We start from the raw sequence: 21,527 nt of genomic DNA, 5'->3' as shown, positions 1-21,527 counted from the left end.
CCTCTGCATTTGTCCTGTTCTGTCAGATTACAACCTGGAATTAAACCTGGGGGTTAGAACCATTTGATTTACACAACATGCTGACCACTTTACATAGTTACATAGTTATATAGGAAGTCAGGTTGAAAAAAGACATAAGTCCATCAAGTCCAACCACTAGGGAAATAAACATATCCAAGATATAAAACCCTATGGACATAGCTAATCCAGAAGCAAGCAAAAAAAAAAAAAAAACTCCTGGTGCAATTTGCTCCAACGGACCTCAGAAAAAGCTGCTAAGAACAGAAAAGCAATCACTCCCAAAATGTCCAACAAGAGATAAGTTGATGCAGAAGGGAGACAATTTAATGAAGGATGGAAAAGGGAATATATGTTCATGCTTCACAAAGACAAGCGTGTTCTTATTTTCAGATCATGATTAATGCACGAGGTTAGTGTGTGATATGGTGTCTCAGGGTGAGGAAGGATCTATGTATCTGAATAAAAAAATTCAGCCTGCGACCTAACCTGTGTTTAGATTTCGGTCCCTTATGTGATTTGAGTTTGACACCCCTGGTGTACACAAATATCATGTGCCAGAACATGTGACATTTCACATAGGTAGACTCTAATCAACTAACTGTGTGACTTCTGAAGATAGTTGGTTTGACTTATCCTATTTGAGGGAATTATTGGAAAAGGAATGAATACATATGCACTCAAATAGGGCTCCTCCAGAGATTTCTAGGGCTTCCTTGAGCAATGTTTGCGCCTCTAAGGTCAGTTTGAGTGCCACCAATGACCTTTTTGGCTATCTGTAAGGGTGACATTGTTCCCAATGGCCAGCAATGTATGAGGTCTTTTTCTCACTGACCACCACACTAATATACTGTGAGCTGTGGATATAAAAATTGTAGAAGGGGTTCCCTGAAGACCCGAGGACTCCAAGGGTTCCTCCATGTAAAAAAGGTCGATAAACCCTACCACAACTTTGGTTGGTGATTTTAGAAGGTGAAGGGAGACCTGGCTAACCTAAGCCTTAAACAGAACATCTATTTTTCATTCGTTTTGCCATCCAGTTGCTGAAGATGAAGCAATTAGCTGCATCTGAGCTGCATTAAAGTACTTTGAGCTGCTGGTGCATTCAGATTGGCTTTAGTGGGGAAGAAAAAAGATTTACTTGCAATTCAAAGGCTGCGCACGACAGGCTGAAAAATCAGCATTGCAACAGTTACAGAAATACAATTTTCTATATGTTCTACACCCCCAATAACTCAAGCTAGACTGCAGACACATGGCTCATAATTCTTATTGTAATTCCAAGATTTAGCAGAGGGTTCAGCCACCACATCATAGTATCGTAGAGGGCTGGTGGAAAGCGGACATACTTTGGAGCAAGATCTGATGTAAGGTTGGACACAAAATTTCAAGATTCTAGAATATTACAGTTTACAGATAAGATTTACAAATGAGGATCCAAAAAACCAAAGGGACCAGCTTAGCAATGTCACATCTTTGTCTGTTTATAGAAAAGAACGTTTAATTTATTGAGATCTAATTAAACAAAGAAATGTCACAGAACTGGTCCTGGCATTAACATTTGAAGAGTAATTGTATTTCAGGCCAGCTGGCTGCACAACAGAGTATCCTTCCTTTTATCCTAAGAAAAGATGAGAACTCCCAGATTCAACTAATAATGGCCATGTTTAATGTACATGGGATACTGAGCATCACCTACCACATCTAAGCAAGTTTAGTAATATGAAAGAAACATAAAATTAGTCAACCAAACACGGACCAATACTGTAGGTTGTGTCAATATTAAAGCGGAACTAAACATAAATGAAAAAAACCCCATTAACTTTTACTCCCGCAAAACACTCAATCCCTCCAGAACCATCCTTGATTTGGTCCCGCAACTTTTGGAATCCTCCTGCATCCTAGCGTGGAGGAGGCGCCGGGCGCCACTATCTTCTTCTGGTTACATCACCTGATCTCACACTGGATACGTGAGAGATGAGGTTACATAGCCTGCTGAAAATGGAAAAAAAAAGTGCCGTCCTCACTGTGCATGTGTAAGTTCAGCACTTTTTTCTGATTGCAGGAAAAAGCCCCTACCCAAAGAAAGAGAAGCCCAAAGCCTCATGGGATACCTACTTCACAAATCCCAGGAGGCTCTGCACACCCATTCAGTCTTTACCGCTGTGCAGGTAATTACAAAGGGGAGGGGCTTCCAACTTTTTTGTAAGAGAAAAAAAAGAAGTTAATTTTTAATTTATATAAAATTGGTATTTACCCTTTTATATAAAGTAAAAAATTTGGTGATATGCCTGCTTTAGGTTCTAACATTATAAAAGTACAATGGTTTACACAAACATCCTTCTAACCCTGTTTAAAGCGGTGCAATATAAGGTGCAATTATAAAAAAAAAACAAAAAAAACAAAAAACAAATCGCCACTGGGGAGACAGGTTACTCACTGATTCTGTTCCTCACATTATTCACTTCTTCTCCCAATGATTTGGCTTCAGCAAATCTAATAAAAACAAAAAACACATTTGCATATAAATATTATGTCCGTATAATATGTAAACAATAAATAAAGATACAGCACAGGTCTATGAAGGCCCAGATATGGTATGGACTTTAAATATATTCAGAGCCATGTTAACATTTCAGACTCTTTGTGAAATGAAAGTGAATTGTGGAATTTTTTTTTTGAATCTTTCTTTTTAGCATGGACTTAATTTGTAGCATGTTTTTTAATTATCCTAAATTATTTCTCCAAAACAAGAAACACTGGAAATCCCCTAATCCTATCCCATTCTACAAGCATAAAGGAACCTGCTTTCCTGCAGAAGAAGCTGAGCTGATCATAGTCTAGGGTTACATAGGGGGGCGAGATTGTGGCAGAAAAAACTCTTGTGCTTGGAAAAGGATGGTTTCAATATACATTTTCAAGGAATGGTAATGTTTCTAAATTTCTTCCTTAATATAGAAAATTATAGACCAATAGAGTCCATTTGCTGCACAGACGGCATCCTATTTGTCTGTCGAATACTTTGGTAGAAGAGTTTATGCTCAATGACTGCAAGGTGCTCAGTAATGTGGCTGCAAAACTAGCCCAAATAATCACCCCTCAACCACCCTGCTTGCTAGTCCGTATCTGGTGTGTGTCGATATTCTGTGTTTGGATTTCTTCAAACTTTATACCCAAACGTCTCCACTTTGGTCTCCTCTGTCCGAAGTACATTGTACCAAAAGTCTTATGATTTGTTCACATTTAACTTTGCAAACCTTGGCCATTCTGACATTTCAATTTCTCTGAGCATTGCACGATCTGTCCTTTTGGTGGATTTGCTGGAAGATGCACTCCTGGGAAGTTTGGCAAGAGCCTTGAATGTTTTCCACGTGTGAAGATTCTTTCCCTTTGTAAAATGATGGACTTCAAATTCTTCGCAGATTGATGGATGTCAACAATTGCTTCTATAAGATCATTACTGATGTTTTTTCTCCTTGGCATTGTGTTACCACACACCTGAATGCTACAGACCAGCAAACTTCCGCTTTATGGAGGGGGGTCACCATTACTGAAGATCAATTAATCAATGCATTTGGCAAGCAGGACCTGGCTGCTACTTTACCTGCTAATCCCTATGGATGTGGTATAGCTGTACCTCATTTTTCACACGCTGCTTAACTCAAGACATAGGGTGTAATATCTCATGTATTTTTTGTTCATTTGAAATTGTATTTACTATCTTTTTAAGACCTAGTAGGAACCAGATGATTTTTTTTTTTTGCTGATATGCAAAGCCTTAGAATTGAAAGTGGTTATACTTTTTACATATGACTTATCATTCAAAAAGAAAATTCATGTCTTGTTTTATGCTGGAGCGAGACACTGTATATGCTCGTCCAACGTCCTTCATGGATCCGTCTTGGCGGATCCACAAATGATTGTAATACAAGTAAAGGGGAGAGAGCACAGCGAGGTGCCGGTCACTCGTTCCCACCCCTGCATAGAGCGGAATGGCGCTGTATGTACAGCACTCGTTCATGCATCTTTCAGTCTTTAGCCATTTGGTCTTGCATGCCCTATATATATATATATATATATATATATATATATATACACTCAAATCCACTTTATATTTTAAACATGAAGGAAAACTAAAATAATATTGACCCCAAACCACTTCCAAACTGTACCCTAGTAAAAATGAGGTAACGTAAAATTGCAAGGTAGAAAGAATCGAAGTGTCTGGGAATAGCGGACACATGAATCATCCCCAGTTTTCAAAGTAACACATCAGAATAAACACTGCGGGCTCTCTGTATAACCACTCACTGTAATTAGTCAAACCACCTAGTGAGTCTCCTAAGAGGCAGAAACCAGAGACAGTACAGGAGGGTGGCATGTTCTTTACAAACTTCAACAGCACCATTTGTGGTTTCTCCATCACTTATGTCTGGTACAGGAAGCCTTTTAGAGTAGGCCTACAGGGCATGCAAGACCAAAGTAGTCTCGGGTAATAGGGTGCCTACTGAGGCAAATCTTAAGTAGTGTCTTCACAGAAAAACAGGGGATCCAGTCTGCTTTCAGTATTCCTGCTACTGCCATGATTACCACAAAGCACTGAATCTTGTGCATGGACCTATTTACAGACCCTCTTTTGCTTTTAAACATTCCAGTAATAAATTGTAGATTATCTGTGACAGGTCATACATTGTACTTTTTGGATACAGATTGATGTACACTACAATCTATTATTATGTCTTCTATATATCTTCTCTGAAATAGGGTCTGAAGCTTCTTAAAAGCTACTGATTAGGGCTATAATAAATAGATATTGTAGAAAAGGAAATAAGTGATGCCAAATTCGGAGGGTACTTTGGCTTCATTTGGAAAAGGGAACACAGGGCCTGGAAACAGCCATGTGAAACTGTATGGCTGCATATTTGCGGCTCTTTACTAGGGATCTAGGCTCGGAGTGTCCTGGAAAGAAATGGTGGGTCAGGCACTCCATCCACTCCATGCTTCCAAGTCTGAAATACAGAGATAGCTAGGAAGCACCTGGCTGATAAATGGCCATTTGTCGTTGAGACAAGGTGGTGTTGGAGGCCAGATGGCTCAGGTGGACAGGCTGGGTGTAGCTTCCATGCTGGGAGACCTCAGGAAGTCCCTCAAAGTTAGGTCTGCAGGACCAGCAGCTCTTAAGTGACAGAAGGCAAAATTTTGTGTTTATGGACAAATTTGCTGTTGCGGATACCAACCGGTGCAAGAGAAGATTGCTTTGTAGTGGAGTTTTTGTGAATAAAAGTGGGCAGAGTGCCCTGAAATTAAACTGGAGCCTGAAATCTCCTTTGCAGCAAGCCTGTTTGGTGCTAATCCCTCACAATATATAGGACTAGTCTGCTTCACTGTCCAATAACAAGGTGCTGTGGTGTAGTAAAGGTCATACGGTTATGAAAAGTACAAATAAGTCAGGTCACTAATTGGCTTTCTTGTGAGGAGTGTGTGAATCACAGGACATAAATACAAATTCTCTGGGTGCTAAGACACATCCTATATCAGCCTATGTGTAGTCGGCTTCGGCTATACTCAAGCCCCTATAACATATAGAATGGGAACTGCAGAACAATGAGAAGCTTCTGTGTTGAAAGCAAAGGATGAGTAACACTAATTGGCCTTCCTCTTTCCAGCAATCCGGGGTCATTCCTTGCCACATTCCTCATCAACATGAAATGTATTGTATTAGATGTGATCCCATAATTACCCTGCAGGAAAGCACCGCTTATTTTTATGGGGTTACATCACGGTGGTTTGTAGCCTTCTGACATCTGCTAAGTTAATAAACAATAATTTATTAAACATTCACAAAAATGTTATATAAAATCTGTTGTAATGCTGAGCTCATCAGTTTAAAGGGTCAGTCCTCTCAGAATTGATATTTTAGTTCTACATGGCGTCTGGTGTGCTAAAAAACCTACTGATAACTTAGATTTCTTTAGGACTCCAGTGGTGATATAACCCTGCTAAAGTTTCATTTAGTTCTTCCTAATACAATAGAGATGAATATATCCTGCTCACTTTAGGGTGCCTCAACCATTTTTAAAATGAATGAATAATCCAGCAGCGAATGGGGTCCCACGGTTTAATTTCCAGGAACATTTTACACTGACAAATTTACCTAAAAAAATATGTGAGTCTAATCACTAAAATCTTATGTAAGCATTTACATGTTTTGTATAGCGCTGTGTAAAATGATGGCACTATTTAAATATTGTGTAATAATAAAAGGATTCCCATGAATTTTGGGGACTGTACTTGGCTTGCCTTTCATGGTAAACTTTAGGACTTATCAGCACCGACCCATAAGAAACTCTGTGTGTGCGGAGAATGCGCTCTAGAGAATCAGAAGACACTATTTTGTACTTTCTGCTCCAATGCCCCATCATTGTAGAAGGAAAAGGGTGGGGAGGGCTTCAGGTTTTCCTTGTCTCAGTCACTTGAGTTATGTGAAGGGGGGATATGGAGCATTCCAGAATCACAGAGATTTTGATCATTTATAGTTAGGTTGGTGGTCAGATATTACACTTGGAATGCACAGTGTCGGGTATGCATGCAGAGAAAAAAAAAAAAACCTTTCTGTAGAGGTGGTGAATGGTTCTTCATTCAGTGCTCTTCCCTTGTCAGGATGAGCGTATTTCTCTGTCTGTCCTTAGATTTTGTTATATTGATTGATTTTTGAAAAAGGCGACAGACATGGGGAAGAGTTTGTACTTCTCAGCCTTGCTATGCATATGTTAAATAGACATTTTTTTGGATGCAAAAATGTATATTTTTCTTTGATTGTGGTTAACTAAATGTCATTATGTTGGGTTTACATTTACTTTTAGGATAAGTTTAAAAAAAAGTAACTGATTGCAACTTGCATATTAACAATGAACCCATACATCTGCGGTGGAAACCCACAAACATGGTGGACAGACAGGAACATCTATGTGTACGTTTCTTTTTCTGTGTTTTTTAAAATTCCTTTGGCTGCTTCAGTAAACATGTTTTCTTCATTATTCTTCATTCTTCAATATGTATTTATGACTCCTAGCCAATTATCTGGGTAAACAGTGTTAAAATCCTAAAAAAAGACCACAAAGCTAGTTTTATCCCAGGTGAAGTGTGAGTCAGAAGTTGTCAGGTCATACCATCACATCATGGCCGCCTCCTGTGGAGCAGAATGGACCTCCTTTATGCTCTCATTTAGGGAAATGAGTCGTGACTAAGCATTCCTACAGTGCAGCTTCTATGAGCTGGCAGTGCAGACCCCCAACCTTCCCTTTAATGTCCCGTCAAAATGTATGAACACAACATCCTGTGGTCTCAGCGATCCGCCAAGTTCACATTAGGCTGGGTGAGGAATTTCAAATAACGTGGTCACTGATGACCAGAACACTGCTAAGCCTCAATGACTACTGAGGGAGCAACAAAGGCATCTCTCTGGCCTCACAGTGGCAAAACTGTGGGATGACAAAGTGTACAGGACTGAAGGGATGGAGTCCAAGAACAGTAAGAGCAACTCTGCAAAGGGTTGCCATTGTTAGTTTATCTCAGGGTCCTAGACTCTGGAATGGGAAGGAAGGTACTGGGTGAGCCTTCCCATTCCATCCTGGGTACACCCCTAGGTTTGGGCTATAGCAGACTGAGGGTCTGCTATAAGAAGCACAAGTAGGTTATCAGAGGTGCGAGGAATTGCATCAGGTTGGCTGCAAACAAACCTGTGTGGAAACAAAATTTGAAAAGCTGTAGATACAGATTTGATTTATGGACTGTGGATTCCTCACTAAGGACTGTATTTCAGAAGGGAATTCAGGGGACTCTGCACTCACCTGGTTAAACTGATGTAAGCTGCCTTTTCCATTTGATTTGATGTATGCTGAAGAAATCTATTTTGCTATGGGATTACAATAAAGAGACTTGTGATGTTACAAACCTCTCTGGTGCTCAAGGGCTAATCCCCATCCATATTACAAATGATAAACTAAGGGGTCACATTTTGGAGCTGGGATATAGGTTTGGTATGGTGGCCATAAGAGATGGGGGTATTAGGCACACCAGGAAGTTACCGTATTTTTTGCCATATAAGACGCACTTTTTCTTCCCCAAAACTGGGGGGGAAAAGTTAGTGCGTCCTATACGACAAATGTGTTAAAAAAAATAATTAAAATATTATACTCACCCGATACCCGGATCCTGCGTGTGTCTCTGGCTGCAGCATGTCTCTCTTCTCTCCTCTGCCAGCATCGTGTTTTCTCCTGTCTGTAAAGCAAAGCGAAAGAAGCCGGCACAGCGCCACCTGCTGTTCCCTGTCCTAACTGCCGTACAATAGAAAAAAAGCACAGAGTGATCAGAAGGGGAATTTGAATGACAGATTGATCAGAAAGGGAATTTGAAAGGTACAAAGTGATCAGAAAGGGAATTTGAATGGCACATGAGTGATCAGAAGGGGAATACCGGTATGAATGGCACATGAGTGATCAGAAGGGGAATAATCTTTCAGAATCTTTTTTTCTAGATTTTCCTCCTTTAAAATTGGGTGCGTCTTATATTCCGGAGCGTCTTATACAGCGAAAAATACGGTATATGGAATTTGTTGGGGTGGTGTTATCCAAACTGGCTGTTAGGTGTTGGGGGTTAAAGACCATGAGATTTGCAGTATCAGGTACAGGAGGAGATTGTAGGATACTATGGGAGGGTAACAAAGACTAAAGGTGCGTACACACTTCCAATTTTTATCGTTCAAAACGAACGACGAACGATCGATTGGGCAAAAAATCGTTCGTAAAAAAGTAACCAACGACGCCGACGAACGAGGAAAGTCGTTGGAAACGAACGACCGGACCGGCGGATCGGATTGGACGACGATCGTTGAACATCGTTCGTGTGTACGGTCGTTTGTTGATCGTCCATGATCTGAGCATGCGTAATGAACAAACGTTTGTTCACTTTCCTGTCGTGCACATAGTTCCTCTATCGCTCAAACGATCGTATCTATTATGTGTACAATATCTACGAACGATCGTGTCGTTATCGCTATGTGCAGGATCGGTGCTATACGATCGTTCGTACATATCGTGCAGGATCGTTCGTCGTTCGTTTTCCAACGATAATAATTGGAAGTGTGTACGTAGCTTTAGAATGTTTAGTGTAGAAAGAAGACACTATGAGAGTTGTGAGAATTAAGTGCAGCACAAAATTTTTTTCTACTTGAGTAGATTTTAAATTGCACAAACAAATCCCTATTAATTGCTATTTAGATGGTATTATGCTAAGGTTACATTTTTTTTTTTAAACCTGCAAGTAGATATCAGATACACACACAGTCCATGCCAATTATAAAGCACCAGCCAACATATACTCTAAAGTGCTTTGTGACAGAAGCCACAACAACCAATCCAAGGCCACCTGAACTTTCTGCAGTAAGATTAATTTTGACTGTTTAGTAGAGGTTCCTAATTATATTAAAATATAACTCCTGCTGTATGAAGATTTTACCTTTGCTTCAGAAGAGCTTTGTTGTCTTCGATTCCGACTCTGTCAGGATAATCACGCTTGAAGATTTCGAAGGCTTCTTGGCGGCCCAGAGACATTTTCTCCCCTGCGGACACAGACACAGCCAGATGTTACTTTGCACAGGGTATACACTGTACATTTAATACATAGAATACATAAACTGAGGGGATTTTGGAGGACTAAATATTACAAGACAGCAGTCTGAAAAAGTGTTTGTGTCTGCTTATTGTTACTGAATGAATTGTTTTCCAGACAAATAACGTTCTGGGCCTGCAGCAGTAAACAAAGCAAGCTGGAGACAAAGCCCAATAGTTTAACTGATTTGTATGAATTTGAGCATTAAAGTGATCGCACTCCTGCAAAAAAAATCGTATTTTATTGAGCTACTGGTAAAAGTAAACAGCAGAGCAGCTGTTCCTCTGTTTGCTTTTACCAGTAGCTCAATAAAGTACATTTTTATCTTGCAGGAGTGTTGATAACTTTACTGCACTGCCAAGAGATAAGAACCACAGTCTGTGCCACCAGTATGAAGAGCGAATGGCGGGGAAAGAATTGAGCTGTTACAGCTAGCTGAATCAGGCATATTTAGGTCATTGCTGATGTCCTGATGAGGAGGAGACAGTTGGAGATAAAGTAAATCAACTTAAAAAAGGAGTTTTTTTTACCAGGCATGGGCCAATCTCCTTTCATGCATTTAGGCAGACAAAGCAACCATGTGTTGGACGAGGATTGCAGAAGGTCCTGGAGTTTGGCCCATATCTTATCCACCTTCCAATATTGACCTCTAGCTACATACGAGTTGGTGGTCATAAAGTTGAACGGGTAAGTGCTTGGCCTCATCTGACAAATCTTTACTCATTGGCCTGTTATTAGGGTGATGGTGGTCAAAAAGTTGGACTGTTCAAAGATTTGTGTATTTTTTTTTTTGTTGTTTAATGGAAGATGAATATTTTTTAATACCCATGTTTGCATATTAATGCACTCACCACACAACCCTCGACGATAGTGATGTAGAGGTTGTCCAGAGAATTCATGAGGGTTCTGGCATCCAACACATTCAAAAGTTTGTTAGATATGAAATAGTCTGCAGGACCTGTATTAATATTATTATTATTGTTATTAATTATAAACAGTATTTATATAGCACCAACATTTTACGCAGTGCTGTACATTAAATAGGGGTTGCAATTGACAGACAGATACAGACAGTGACACAGGAGAAGAAGACCCTGCCTGAAGAGCTTACAATCTAAGAGGCTGGGGAAGTAGCACACAAAAGGAGGGGGATATGGAATGGTGGGTGAGTAGTGAGGGTTTTAAAAGACAGAAGAAGACGAGGTTGAAGTGTTGGGATTTATGGCATTTTTAATGAGTAGAAAGAGTATTAAAGAAATGGAAGATAGTTCCAGAGAGTCGGGGCAGCCCTAGAAAAGTCTTGGAGCCATGCATGTGACGAGGTTATGAGTGAGGAAGTCATTAGTAGGTCATTGGCGGAGCAAAGAGAGCAGCTAGGGTAGTATTTTTCTATTAGGTCAGAAAGGTAAGTGGGACAAGAGCTGTGGAGAGATTTGAAGGCAAAGCACAGGAGCATGAATTTGATTCTAAGGTTAAATGGAAGCCAATGAAGAGAACTATTAAGAGAGGCAGCAGAAGAGGAGTGGGAAGGTTGTGTATTGGGTGGGTAGGTGGAAGGATGGATCTGCAGACCTGTGGATCTTCAATAGAGTGACGATTGATAGTGCGGGCAGGAGGACAAAAGACTGCTAGGACTCTTCTATTAAAGATTCCCTTAGCACAGGGGTCTGCAACCTGCGGCTCTTCAGCCTCCTTGTTGTGGCTCCCTTCGGCTGCCGCGGGGAGATCTCTGATGGGGGATCCCCTTCCTCCCAAGACACTGCGGAGGAGGGGGATTCCCTATCCGGTGTTCTAATGAAAAAAATCTACCAGTGAAATAAATCTACCACGGGGCGTGTACAAATGGGTGTGTACAATGACATCCCCCTCCTTTGAACCCCAATTCCTCTGGAATGGGGAGTTGTACAAAACCAAAAATGTAGGTGCAAGTGGGGGACACCTGTGACTAACACCCCCTAAAATTTAATTGTTAGGCTATCATCAGAACATAAAGAACTCTGCCCATCAAAAAAATCTACCGTTACACATTGCTGGAGGCACCTGAACCCCAATTTCTCTGGAACAGGAAGGGGGTACAGGTGAACAAAATTAGAGGTGCAAGTGGGGGACACCTGTGGCTAACACCTCCTAAAAACTCCACCCATCAAAAAACCCCTACCCCGTTACACATTGTTGGAGGCTTCTAGCACCTAAACCCCAATTTATCTGGAAAGGGGGGTACAGGCGAAAAAAATTTGAGGTGCAAGTACGGGACACCTGTGGCTAACACCTCCTAAAAATTCATAAAAACTCCGCCTATCAAAAAAATCTACCGTTACACATTGCTGGAAGCTTCTAGCATTTGAACCCCAATTTCTCTGGAACGGGGGGGAGGCGGTACAGGTGACCAAAATAGAGGTGCAAGTGGGGGACACTTATGGCTAACACCACCTACAATTGAATCGCTAAGGCATCGTCAGAAAATAAAGAACTCTGCCCATCAAAATAATCTACCCTGTTACACATTTCTGGAGGCTTCTAGCACCTGAACCCCAATTACTCAAGATTGGGGGGTACAGATGAACAAAATTAAAGCTGCAAATGAGGGACACCTGTGGCTAACACCCCTTAAAATTTCATCGCTAAGGCATCATCAGAACATAAATAACTCTGCCCATCAAAAAAATCTACCCTGTTACGTTAGAAGCTGGAGGCTTCTAGGGGCATAGTTCAGTGTTTAATTTATTTCAAAGTAGGCCTACACATGCACACTTGTTCTAACAGGTAAAATTAAAAAAATATTAAAACTTTTAAAAGTTTATAAACTGTGTTATGTTTTGCGGCTCCAGACTATTTTTCTTTAGTGGAAGAGGAGGCAAAATAGCTCTTTTGATAGTAAAGGTTGCTGACCCCTGCCTTAGCAGCATGGCTTTCTAAAAAAAACCGGAAGGAACTGCTTGCCTTTGGTCTGTCATTCTCTCTGATTGAGGAAAGACCCAGCCATTAACCACCAAGTAAGGATTTTATCAATATATACAGTTTGATGCAGCTACAGACCTTCATTAAAAATGTATGATAGACTTGCAATGTATATTGCTTGGGATGTGATCAGTGATACTTTCAACTCAAATGTCCCTCTTAGACAAACGTCACCAGAACAGGTGTCACCATGGAAGGTTTCCCCTTCTGTTCCGCTGACAACTTAACAGTCGTCAGCTTGTGTCGGTGCCATCAGCTTGACATCAGTTTGAGACATTTCCTTACCTACAGTTGATCTCATTCTGACAATTGATCAGTTTCAAGAGGTTTCGCATTTTATAGACTTTTATAGAAATGTTAAAACTATTTGAACCAAGGTCAAACAGATCCTGCAGCTCTTGTGTACTTGAAGTCTCATTGATGCATTCAGCGTAGAGAGAATATGTAGAAAACTCTTCTGTATCACTAGATTCCACTATTGTTTATCCCAATTATATTCCAAAACTTTGATGGGCAAAAGTGGGCCTGGCTGTGATAACAACCTTTCTAATGGCAAAGCCAAATTACAATAGGTAAAGTAATAGCTTTAAATTTTGTGGAAAGTGGAAATCGCCAGTCCTACGGTTACTGATTGCTTCTGTTCGGCACATGTGCAGGGTGGGCTGTGCTGATAGGATGGTGGCACCAGAATAAGGAGTTTACTACAGTGAGGATTCCCATGAGGATTATCTATTTTAATCAGTTACCTTCTGGGACCCTTAACACAGCTCTCATGTAAAATAAACAGGAAAGGTCATCCCTAGGATGTGTTAGACAGTCTGCAGGAGCTGGCATGTAGAAACGCAAAAGCAGCAGTGACTTGGCTGCAAAGTTATAAAAATTCTGCTCTATGTCTATGTTCAGCCGGAGTGAGTGAGATTTTGTAGTGAAATCATTCTTCTAACAGACCAGCTTTGACAAACAGCTAACTATGCAGTGCCAAAAGATGTCCAAAATCATGCCCATACTCTGTGATTAGGCAGTATAAGAATGGGGACAACACCGGTCAGAGCCTGCAATTGTCAACAACGATGTTTTCTTTATTGGATATCCCTAGAGCTCATACAGCAACCAAGACAGTGCCACCACCATGCCCCCTTCTTGGAATGCTTGGGATCATTAAGACACTGGTAACACCCATCATTTCTCTGTGACATCAACTAAGTGACTTTCTGCCCCATCACACGGAGCGGAGTCTAAAAATTGCATTTTTAATAGTAAAAACTCTGCTAAAGACATAAAAGTTGCATGTTTCTTGTACAGTTCCATCAGTCTTCAAGATTTATTCCAGTATTTCCATAGCCGAGTCGGATTGGAGAAAGTGAACAAAGCTATAATAACTGGTTACATGGAGACACGCAGAGACTGGCTGCAGCATGGCAGGACTGGCAAAGCCTGCAAGGAATGGAAACAAGTCAAACCCACAAAAGCGTTTACCAGACGCGCCCAGCCCAGTCACCACACCTATGTAAATAGAGAGGGAGAAACGCCTTGCGGTGCCAGAGATCACACATAGTGTATGCAGCATCTCCACACAAACAGGATGTACATCACAGACCGCATTGCCTCGTCTGCTCTCAGATGGACACTCAAGCGGTCACGTGGCACTCCGATGATGCTTAAAGGCACACACAGGAGCCGTCTTATGCCAAATACAGATCAATGCAGCATGCAGAAAACTTGCTTGGCACTGGACAGTAAACCAGAGTGTGCTTGTGACTGGCTACGTGACAACCACATCCACGTATTAGCTATATTACAGGGAGCAAGAATAGCATGCAATATTCCTTGAATTTAAAGGATTTCAGTCAAATAACAAGCTTTATATACATATGTGTTCATCAAAAAAAAAATAATTTTTAGAAATCAGGGTCCGGGCTTTTTTTTGGCTGTCCTAGCTCGTGCTGCAAAGCTCACTTTTCATCCTGAGCTGTCCCCAGCAATCATTTATTATAGCCAGCAGATGGTTAAAAAATCAAAATAAGGAGGGCCTGATTTATTAAAGCTTCCTAAGACAGGAGAAGATAGACTTTGATAGGAGAAGCTGGGTGATTGAGCAAACCTTGAATGGATCTGGTTCAGAATTAAAAATGTTTGCCAACAGCCAGAAACCCCTGCCAGGTTTGCTGATTCTCTCAGGTTCTTCCATGCCAGACTCTCTTCTCCAGTCTTGGAGAGCTTTGATAAATTGGGCCCTGTGAGTTCAGGGGACCTAACTGAGCATCACCACAGCACTCTTATCACTTTACATAAAGCAATGATGCAGACAGCAGCACTGATCGTCATCAACCACTTCAGAAGAGGCAGAGAAGAAGGGAATCTTTGCTGTCCCAATCCACAGAACCGAGGTGCATGTTTGACAGTTTGATGTTGCAAAATGCATGAAAATAGCTGCCTTGCCTAGAAAAAAGGCCCGCAGGCTGTTGGCTGGACGTCCCCAATTTAGATTTGGAACAAGAAAATATCCAGAACCGTTATACAAAGAGAGGTTTCTCTGTTTTCTATCCATAACTCTTTCCATCACTGTACTGTGAACAAGGTTCATGACAGCCTCGATTCACAATAAATGAGCTGAATGTCAATGTCCATAGCTCAGATCACGGACTACCGACAGGAAAGTGCTTCTGCAGTTAACAGTGTGGGAGATAAGGAAAGTTTTGCACCATGAACTGCATTCTTTATTATTAAAATGGCTTGCCAATTTATTTTATAAAATCAGTGTAGAGTTGTTGGAGTTATGCTTTACCTGTTTTTTTTGGTAATAAAAAAATATGCACAAAATGATTACATGGTTTACTTGTACTCAGCTTTCCATCAAAACGAAGCTGGCTTGGTTCTGCCATAAAACACACAAAGAAAAGAGACACAGATCTCAAGTAACAGTCAGGCCCTGTGGTGGGCATCAATGGCTGACCTGGAAAATGTTGGCATATAAACTAATGCTGCTGCCAAATACGTTGATGAAGTCATCAGTACAAGTTTCTTAAATGCATACATTTCCATGTTTGTATGATATTAGCCTGAATGTGTATATGTGTATGGGGGTGAGGTCATATTTCCTTTCTGATGCTAGAGGACACATGAATAGACTTCAGGGTGTGCTGCCCGGGATCACCGTTTGCATGTTAAACGTGATCCCAGCCAGGAAAACCTCGCTGATCAGCACATGGCAGTGCCTGACTTCTGGAGAAGTGTTACTTTACGCCCTCACACTGTGGCTTTGCTGCTGGGCTCCTGGCACAGATGGCAGCCCGAATGGTCAAGCCATAACCCACAATAAGGCGTGGGCTCAGCGAGGGAAAAGCTCTGGCCAGGAAAAGGATTACATAAAATATAATTTACTTCACTCAAAATCCGTAATGTTCCCTCTTCGTTTGTAAGTGCCCGATTGTTTTCACATTCGTTGGTCTAATGGTCACCATTATACAATACAGGAATGAAGACTGCAAAAAATCAACAGTAAAGCAATCTATGAATGAGCCAATGCATTTTATTTATAAAAAGAACCCCCATCAAGTATTTAAACTCTCCAAGGCTGGAGAAGATACATCATTAGTGAAGCTGGGTGATCTAGCAAACCTGGAATGGATCAAGTCCAGGATTCAAAACTTTTCCTAACAAATAGTAAATGACTTTGAAGAAATCAATTTCTGGTTTGCTGGATCATTCAGCTTCACTGATGAAAGTGTATCCTCTCCAGCCTTAGAGAGGTCCAATAAAACAGGCCCAGAAAGTTTACATTAAACTAGTCTGCCAAAATCCCACCAGCTCCATCTTTACAATTAGCCCTTTCCATTATTTTTTTTTTAATTTTAGGTAAACTGACATTTGGAATTTTATGGAAAGAGTGAGAAAGAGAAAGAAATGTGGAACAAAAAGAAAGTGTACCAATGCTACTGTCCTCCTATTACAAGCTTCACTGCTCAAATCTGCTGCAAAGGTAATTTATAGCAAAAAGAAAAGTTTAAAAAAAGTGAAAGTTTAAGTAAAACTTTCATTGACCAAGCTCTCCAAGCATTTACAAATGGCACTCTCTGAGCTTCGCCAGGAACTCTGCTGTCTTACTATATGGCCATAGGTTTGTAGACACCCAACCACCACACATCTATGAGCTTGTTAGACACACCAATCCAAAATCATGTGTAATAAATTTAGAATTAGTCCACCTTTGTGACTATAACATTCTCCATTCTTCTAGGAGGGCTTTACATTTACATTTGGGTGCGTCTCTGGGGGAATTGCATTCAGCCAGCTAAAAGAGTATTTGTTTGGCCAGGTACTGATGGTGATGAGAGGGTCTGGCTTGCATTGGGTGTTACAATGTATCCCATAGGTTGAGCTAAGGGCTGTGTTTAGGTCACTGGAGTTTCTTTCCACCAAAGTCATCAAGCCATAGGTCATGGATCATGGCTTTACATTATAGGAAGTATATGGGGCAGGAGTTCAGGCCTTTTCTAAAGTATGAAATGAATGCTGGCTCCAGGTTAATGGTATGATTATAAGTAAGCAGTATTTTTATAGCACCAACATAATACACGGTGCTGAACATTAAAAAGAGTTGCAAATAACAGACAGATACAGACAGTGACACAGGGGGAGAAGAGGACCCTGCCCCAAAGAGCTTACAATCTAGGAGGTGGGGGAAGTATCACACAATAGGAGGGAGATATAGAATGGTCGGAAGTAGTGAGGGTTTAGGAGACAGAAGACAGGTAGATGAGGTTGAAGCGTTGGGTTTTGAGGGCTCTTTTAAATGAGCAAAAAGTAGGAGGAAGCTGAATAGAGGAGACCATTCCAGAGAATTGGGGCAGCTCTAGAAAAGTCCTGGAGCCATGCGTGTGATGAAGCTAAGAGTGAGGAAGTCTTTAGTAAGTTATTGGAGGAACAAAGAGAGCGGCTAGGGGGGTATTTTTCTATTGGGGCAGAAAGGTAGCAGGCACAAAAGCTGTGGAGGCATTTGAAGGCAAAGCACAGGATCTTGAATTTGATTCTAAGGTTGAATGGGAGCCAATGTAGTGATATTTAAATAGAGGCAGCAGAAGAGAAATGATTGGAGTGCTTTACAAGATATTGAACCTAGAATTAAGATATCACCCTTACAACAATGATTTTTAAAATCAAACCAGCAAAAACAAATGTTTTCACACTTTTATAGTTATGTAACCCTTAAAGTGGACATAAAATACCACTTTAAAAGATTATGGAGGGCTTTGTTGGAGAAAAGAGCAGGTGATGTCCCTCCTGCAATAAGCATTCTTACACACCTGATCGCTCTGTGGAGTGGACAAAATCGCTGAGCTGTGGTTCTCAGAAAAGCTAGCACATCCCACCTTCCCCTACTATAGCGGTCAATGAAACACTCCTGCATACCTGCATCATCCCGCCAATCAGGATGGCTGAAAATCGCAAGAAGGAAGAGAAGAAAGAAGATAATGGAACCCTGCAACAGAATTGGGACGGGTGAGTATCACAGAGTTCAGTTCTGCTTTAAGTATTTCAATAAAAATACGGTTTCATCCTTTTTTCATCCCTTTAACATTTTTATAACTCATCTCATCCAGTCCTGTTTTTAGTGACTTCCTGTTTTCAGTCATTTGCTTCACCACCATGACAATGTGCTGCAGTGGTTGCTTGTAAGCATGTGACAAAAAAAGCACAACTGGGAAGAAGTTGTCACCCTTTCTGAACAAGAACCATCATGGCAGAGTCACCATAGATTATTTTAATTAAAGATAGTGTTTTAGAAATTTTTTACAATACCAATATCATGGTAAAACATTTGAGATTTTAGTGACAGGGCCATTTTAATTTTTAAATCATCTGACAGTGGCAGTGCCAAAATGAAATGGTTTCATTAAGAATTTATATGGTTTTTTATGAATTTATATGGGATTTTATATGGTTTACTTGAGCTCAGTCTCACATGACAGTCTTGAGCTTTACTTGCCACAAGAATCATACTTGATATGAAAAGAGAATGTAAATGCCACCGAAAAAAAAAATTGGGTCTGGGTAACATTATAGATATATAGGTGTACAGGGTTCTCCCCAGCCCCCTTACACTTTTGTCATATCGTAACGGGGATTTTAGGAACATAGATAAAAACTCGGCAGGTAATTTCGGGATAGCGGCCCCCGATTCCTTAATGCCTGCCGGCATTAAATAATTTGACGGATGTAGTGAAGCCATAATAAACAAGACTATAAAAAAAGACTCACAAGCACAAACAGGTATACAAAGTATGGAGTTTGTGGGAAAAGCCCAAGTTCCAGGTTTGTACTTGTTTTAACTACTCTTCTCTAAGAAAGCACCACAGTTATAAAAGTTCTATTATTGGACCCAATGAATGGAAAGGAAAAACTAAAGAGTCACGACAAGGGGGATCTAGAGACCAGAGCTTGGCATCACTACCAATTAAACATTTCTGCTCAATCAATTACGGGATTGAAAGGGAGAGACAACAAATGCTTGCAGCTGCATGCTTGGCTTTGCATCATTTTATTTTCAGTTTGGAGAGAAAGAAAAAAAACCCCCAAAACTACATTTAACATCCAATTATAGATTTCATGCTGTATTTTTAGGGTGTGGAGCAGGCAGCGCTGGAATGTTGAGCTGTATAATTTGTGTGTTTACTAGCAGAAGAATTTTCAGATGTTCAGCCAATCACAGAGCAGGGCTGGAATGCAAAATCATTTGGTGAATATCCCGAGTGTGATATAATTACTTGGGGAAAAGTGTGAATCAGATAGGCAAGATGAAAGTATAGCAGCTATCACCTTGCTGGGTATCCATGGCAAAATCATCCTGCCGATTCCACCTATTAATCCGACACCAGAATTGTAACATTCTGGTGTCTGATAAAGGTGATTAGTCTGTTATATTTCCTGGGCACACTACTGAATAGTGTGCAGAAAGTCTGCAAAGGATTACAATATAGAGAATGATAGTATCTCTCTCTATGGCCCTGATTTATTAAAGCTCTCCAAGGCTGGAGAGGATACACTTTCATCAGTGAAGCTGGGTGATCCATCAAACCTGGAATTCTTTCTTTGGCCAGAGTTCTCCATACAATGGATGGGTGTACCTGGCTCACTCAGGTTTCTGCCTGTCCTGAGCTGAATACTCTATTTCTAATTTTGAAGGGAAGTATGCATAATGTGTCTTTCATCTGTCACATTAAGTTTCTTGGGCCGACCACTAAGTCTTCAACAATGCCCATTTCTTTATGCTTCTTTAAAAGAGCTTGAATAGCATCTTGAAATCCTGGTCTGCTTTGAAATTTTTGCCTGGAAGAGAGCTTGATGATGTAGTACCTACCTTATGTATTGTTGCTGTGCTCAGTCATGCCATGGTGTATGACCAGTGACATGAAACTGTCTTGCACAACCTCACCTTGGTAGCAGAGATTGGTTGTTCCTCACCCAGTTTAAGCCTCCCACATGGCTGTTTTTGTGATCATCAGCACCTGTTAGGTATAATTGGATAATCATACACCTAACTAGTATACTACAAAATCCCTGACTTGTACCTAGAAGAACTGATTTTGGTTTTAAGTCAAAGGGAGGTCACAGCAAGCATTCATTTGATTTAGATTTTTCTTATTAGCTCTCTTTGCATTTTGTAAATTGATAAAAATAAACAATAAGAATTTATATTTGTAAAATAATTCTTACTTTTGCACAGCACTCTATATTCTACATAAATTCAATATACCCAGCTAAGGTTCCTGTTATAACCAACAGAAGAGTAAACCCCTCATTCGAGAAACTGAATGCTCTACTGTTGTTTGAACTGAACGTTTAATAAGTTCCAGCCTGTGCAGTGCATCTGTGGTCCCAGCAGAACCTGCTTTGCTCTTTCTTCTCCCATGTCCATGAAGAACTTGTTTCTTTTGGATGACAAAACCCATTACAGCAGTGTTCGGCCATGCAGAGCATCTGCTTTGTGAATGAGAAACAGCGGTTTCCATAGAGGTGTCTCATGGGACACTGCCACAAAACCGTAGCTGCGCTTTAGGAAGAGACAGCCGTTTGTATGAAGTTGGATGCTGGTGTTGTGAATCACCCTTATTGACTAAGAAAGCAGCTTTCTGTGATTTAAAAACATCAATGGGATTGGGATTCGAAGAGCATCAAGCAGTGAAGTCATGGTGTGCGCTTGTCCAAGACAATCCTCTGCACCTGTTTATTTTGGAAGAGGAGAGTAAAGTGAGTAGGAAAACGGAGCTGGCCAAAATCAGTGCAGGCCTGCCGAGGCTCCAGTGTATTTTGATACAGTAGAGGCCTGAAAGGTGAGGTGTCAATCAAGGGACCTTTGGGACATCCGAAATTTCTGTAGAGGATATTGCCTCATCCTTGAAAGGGCCAATTTGATCAAATCTCGGAAACATTCTCAGAGACTCAGGGACCCAGTCTGTAAGATCTCTGCAGTCCTAGGTAGGTAGGAGATCTAAGCAACCCTATAGCATACTACTTCAGAACCAAGCCTTCGGTCCAGTTATTTATCAACCACTGCTCTTACACACCCTGATTAAAAGAAATTGTCTCATCATCACTGTTATGATTAAAGTTTATGCTTAAAGGTATACTATTATCCCCAAGATTTTGGCCCATCGGCTCCTGGGCGAGCTACTTCTCATTAAATTGTTAGATGGAAATACTTTTTAAAAAAATAAATAAAGATACCGACTTGTACTAGTGTTTCACACTGCACCAACACTGAATGTGCACCTACCTTATTTTTTTTAAAAAGAAGAGAATCCCACTTTAAAGTTTAATGAATAATAATTTAGAGGTGCAGGAAACGTGGAACAGGCAACTGTACATTATGCTTGGGAGATTTT

The 21,527-nt window shown here is 40.7% G+C and overlaps 1 protein-coding gene across 1 annotated transcript in view; it reads right to left on the bottom strand.

The window, feature by feature from the left end:
* Positions 1–21,527, bottom strand: part of KIF6 (kinesin family member 6) — a 127,731-nt gene that overhangs the window by 41,747 nt on the left and 64,457 nt on the right. The window contains exons 15-16 of the mRNA XM_072410311.1: positions 9,535–9,637; positions 2,459–2,514 (exon numbers count right to left, since the gene is read on the bottom strand). Of these exons, the coding sequence (XP_072266412.1) occupies positions 2,459–2,514; positions 9,535–9,637 (159 nt within the window). The remainder of the gene's footprint in view (positions 1–2,458; positions 2,515–9,534; positions 9,638–21,527) is intronic.

Source organism: Pyxicephalus adspersus, chromosome 4, assembly GCF_032062135.1.
Source record: "Pyxicephalus adspersus chromosome 4, UCB_Pads_2.0, whole genome shotgun sequence".
Taxonomy (NCBI): domain Eukaryota; kingdom Metazoa; phylum Chordata; class Amphibia; order Anura; family Pyxicephalidae; genus Pyxicephalus; species Pyxicephalus adspersus.
Note: the sequence above shows the minus strand (reverse complement) of the source record. Positions and strands in the feature narration are given on the sequence as shown.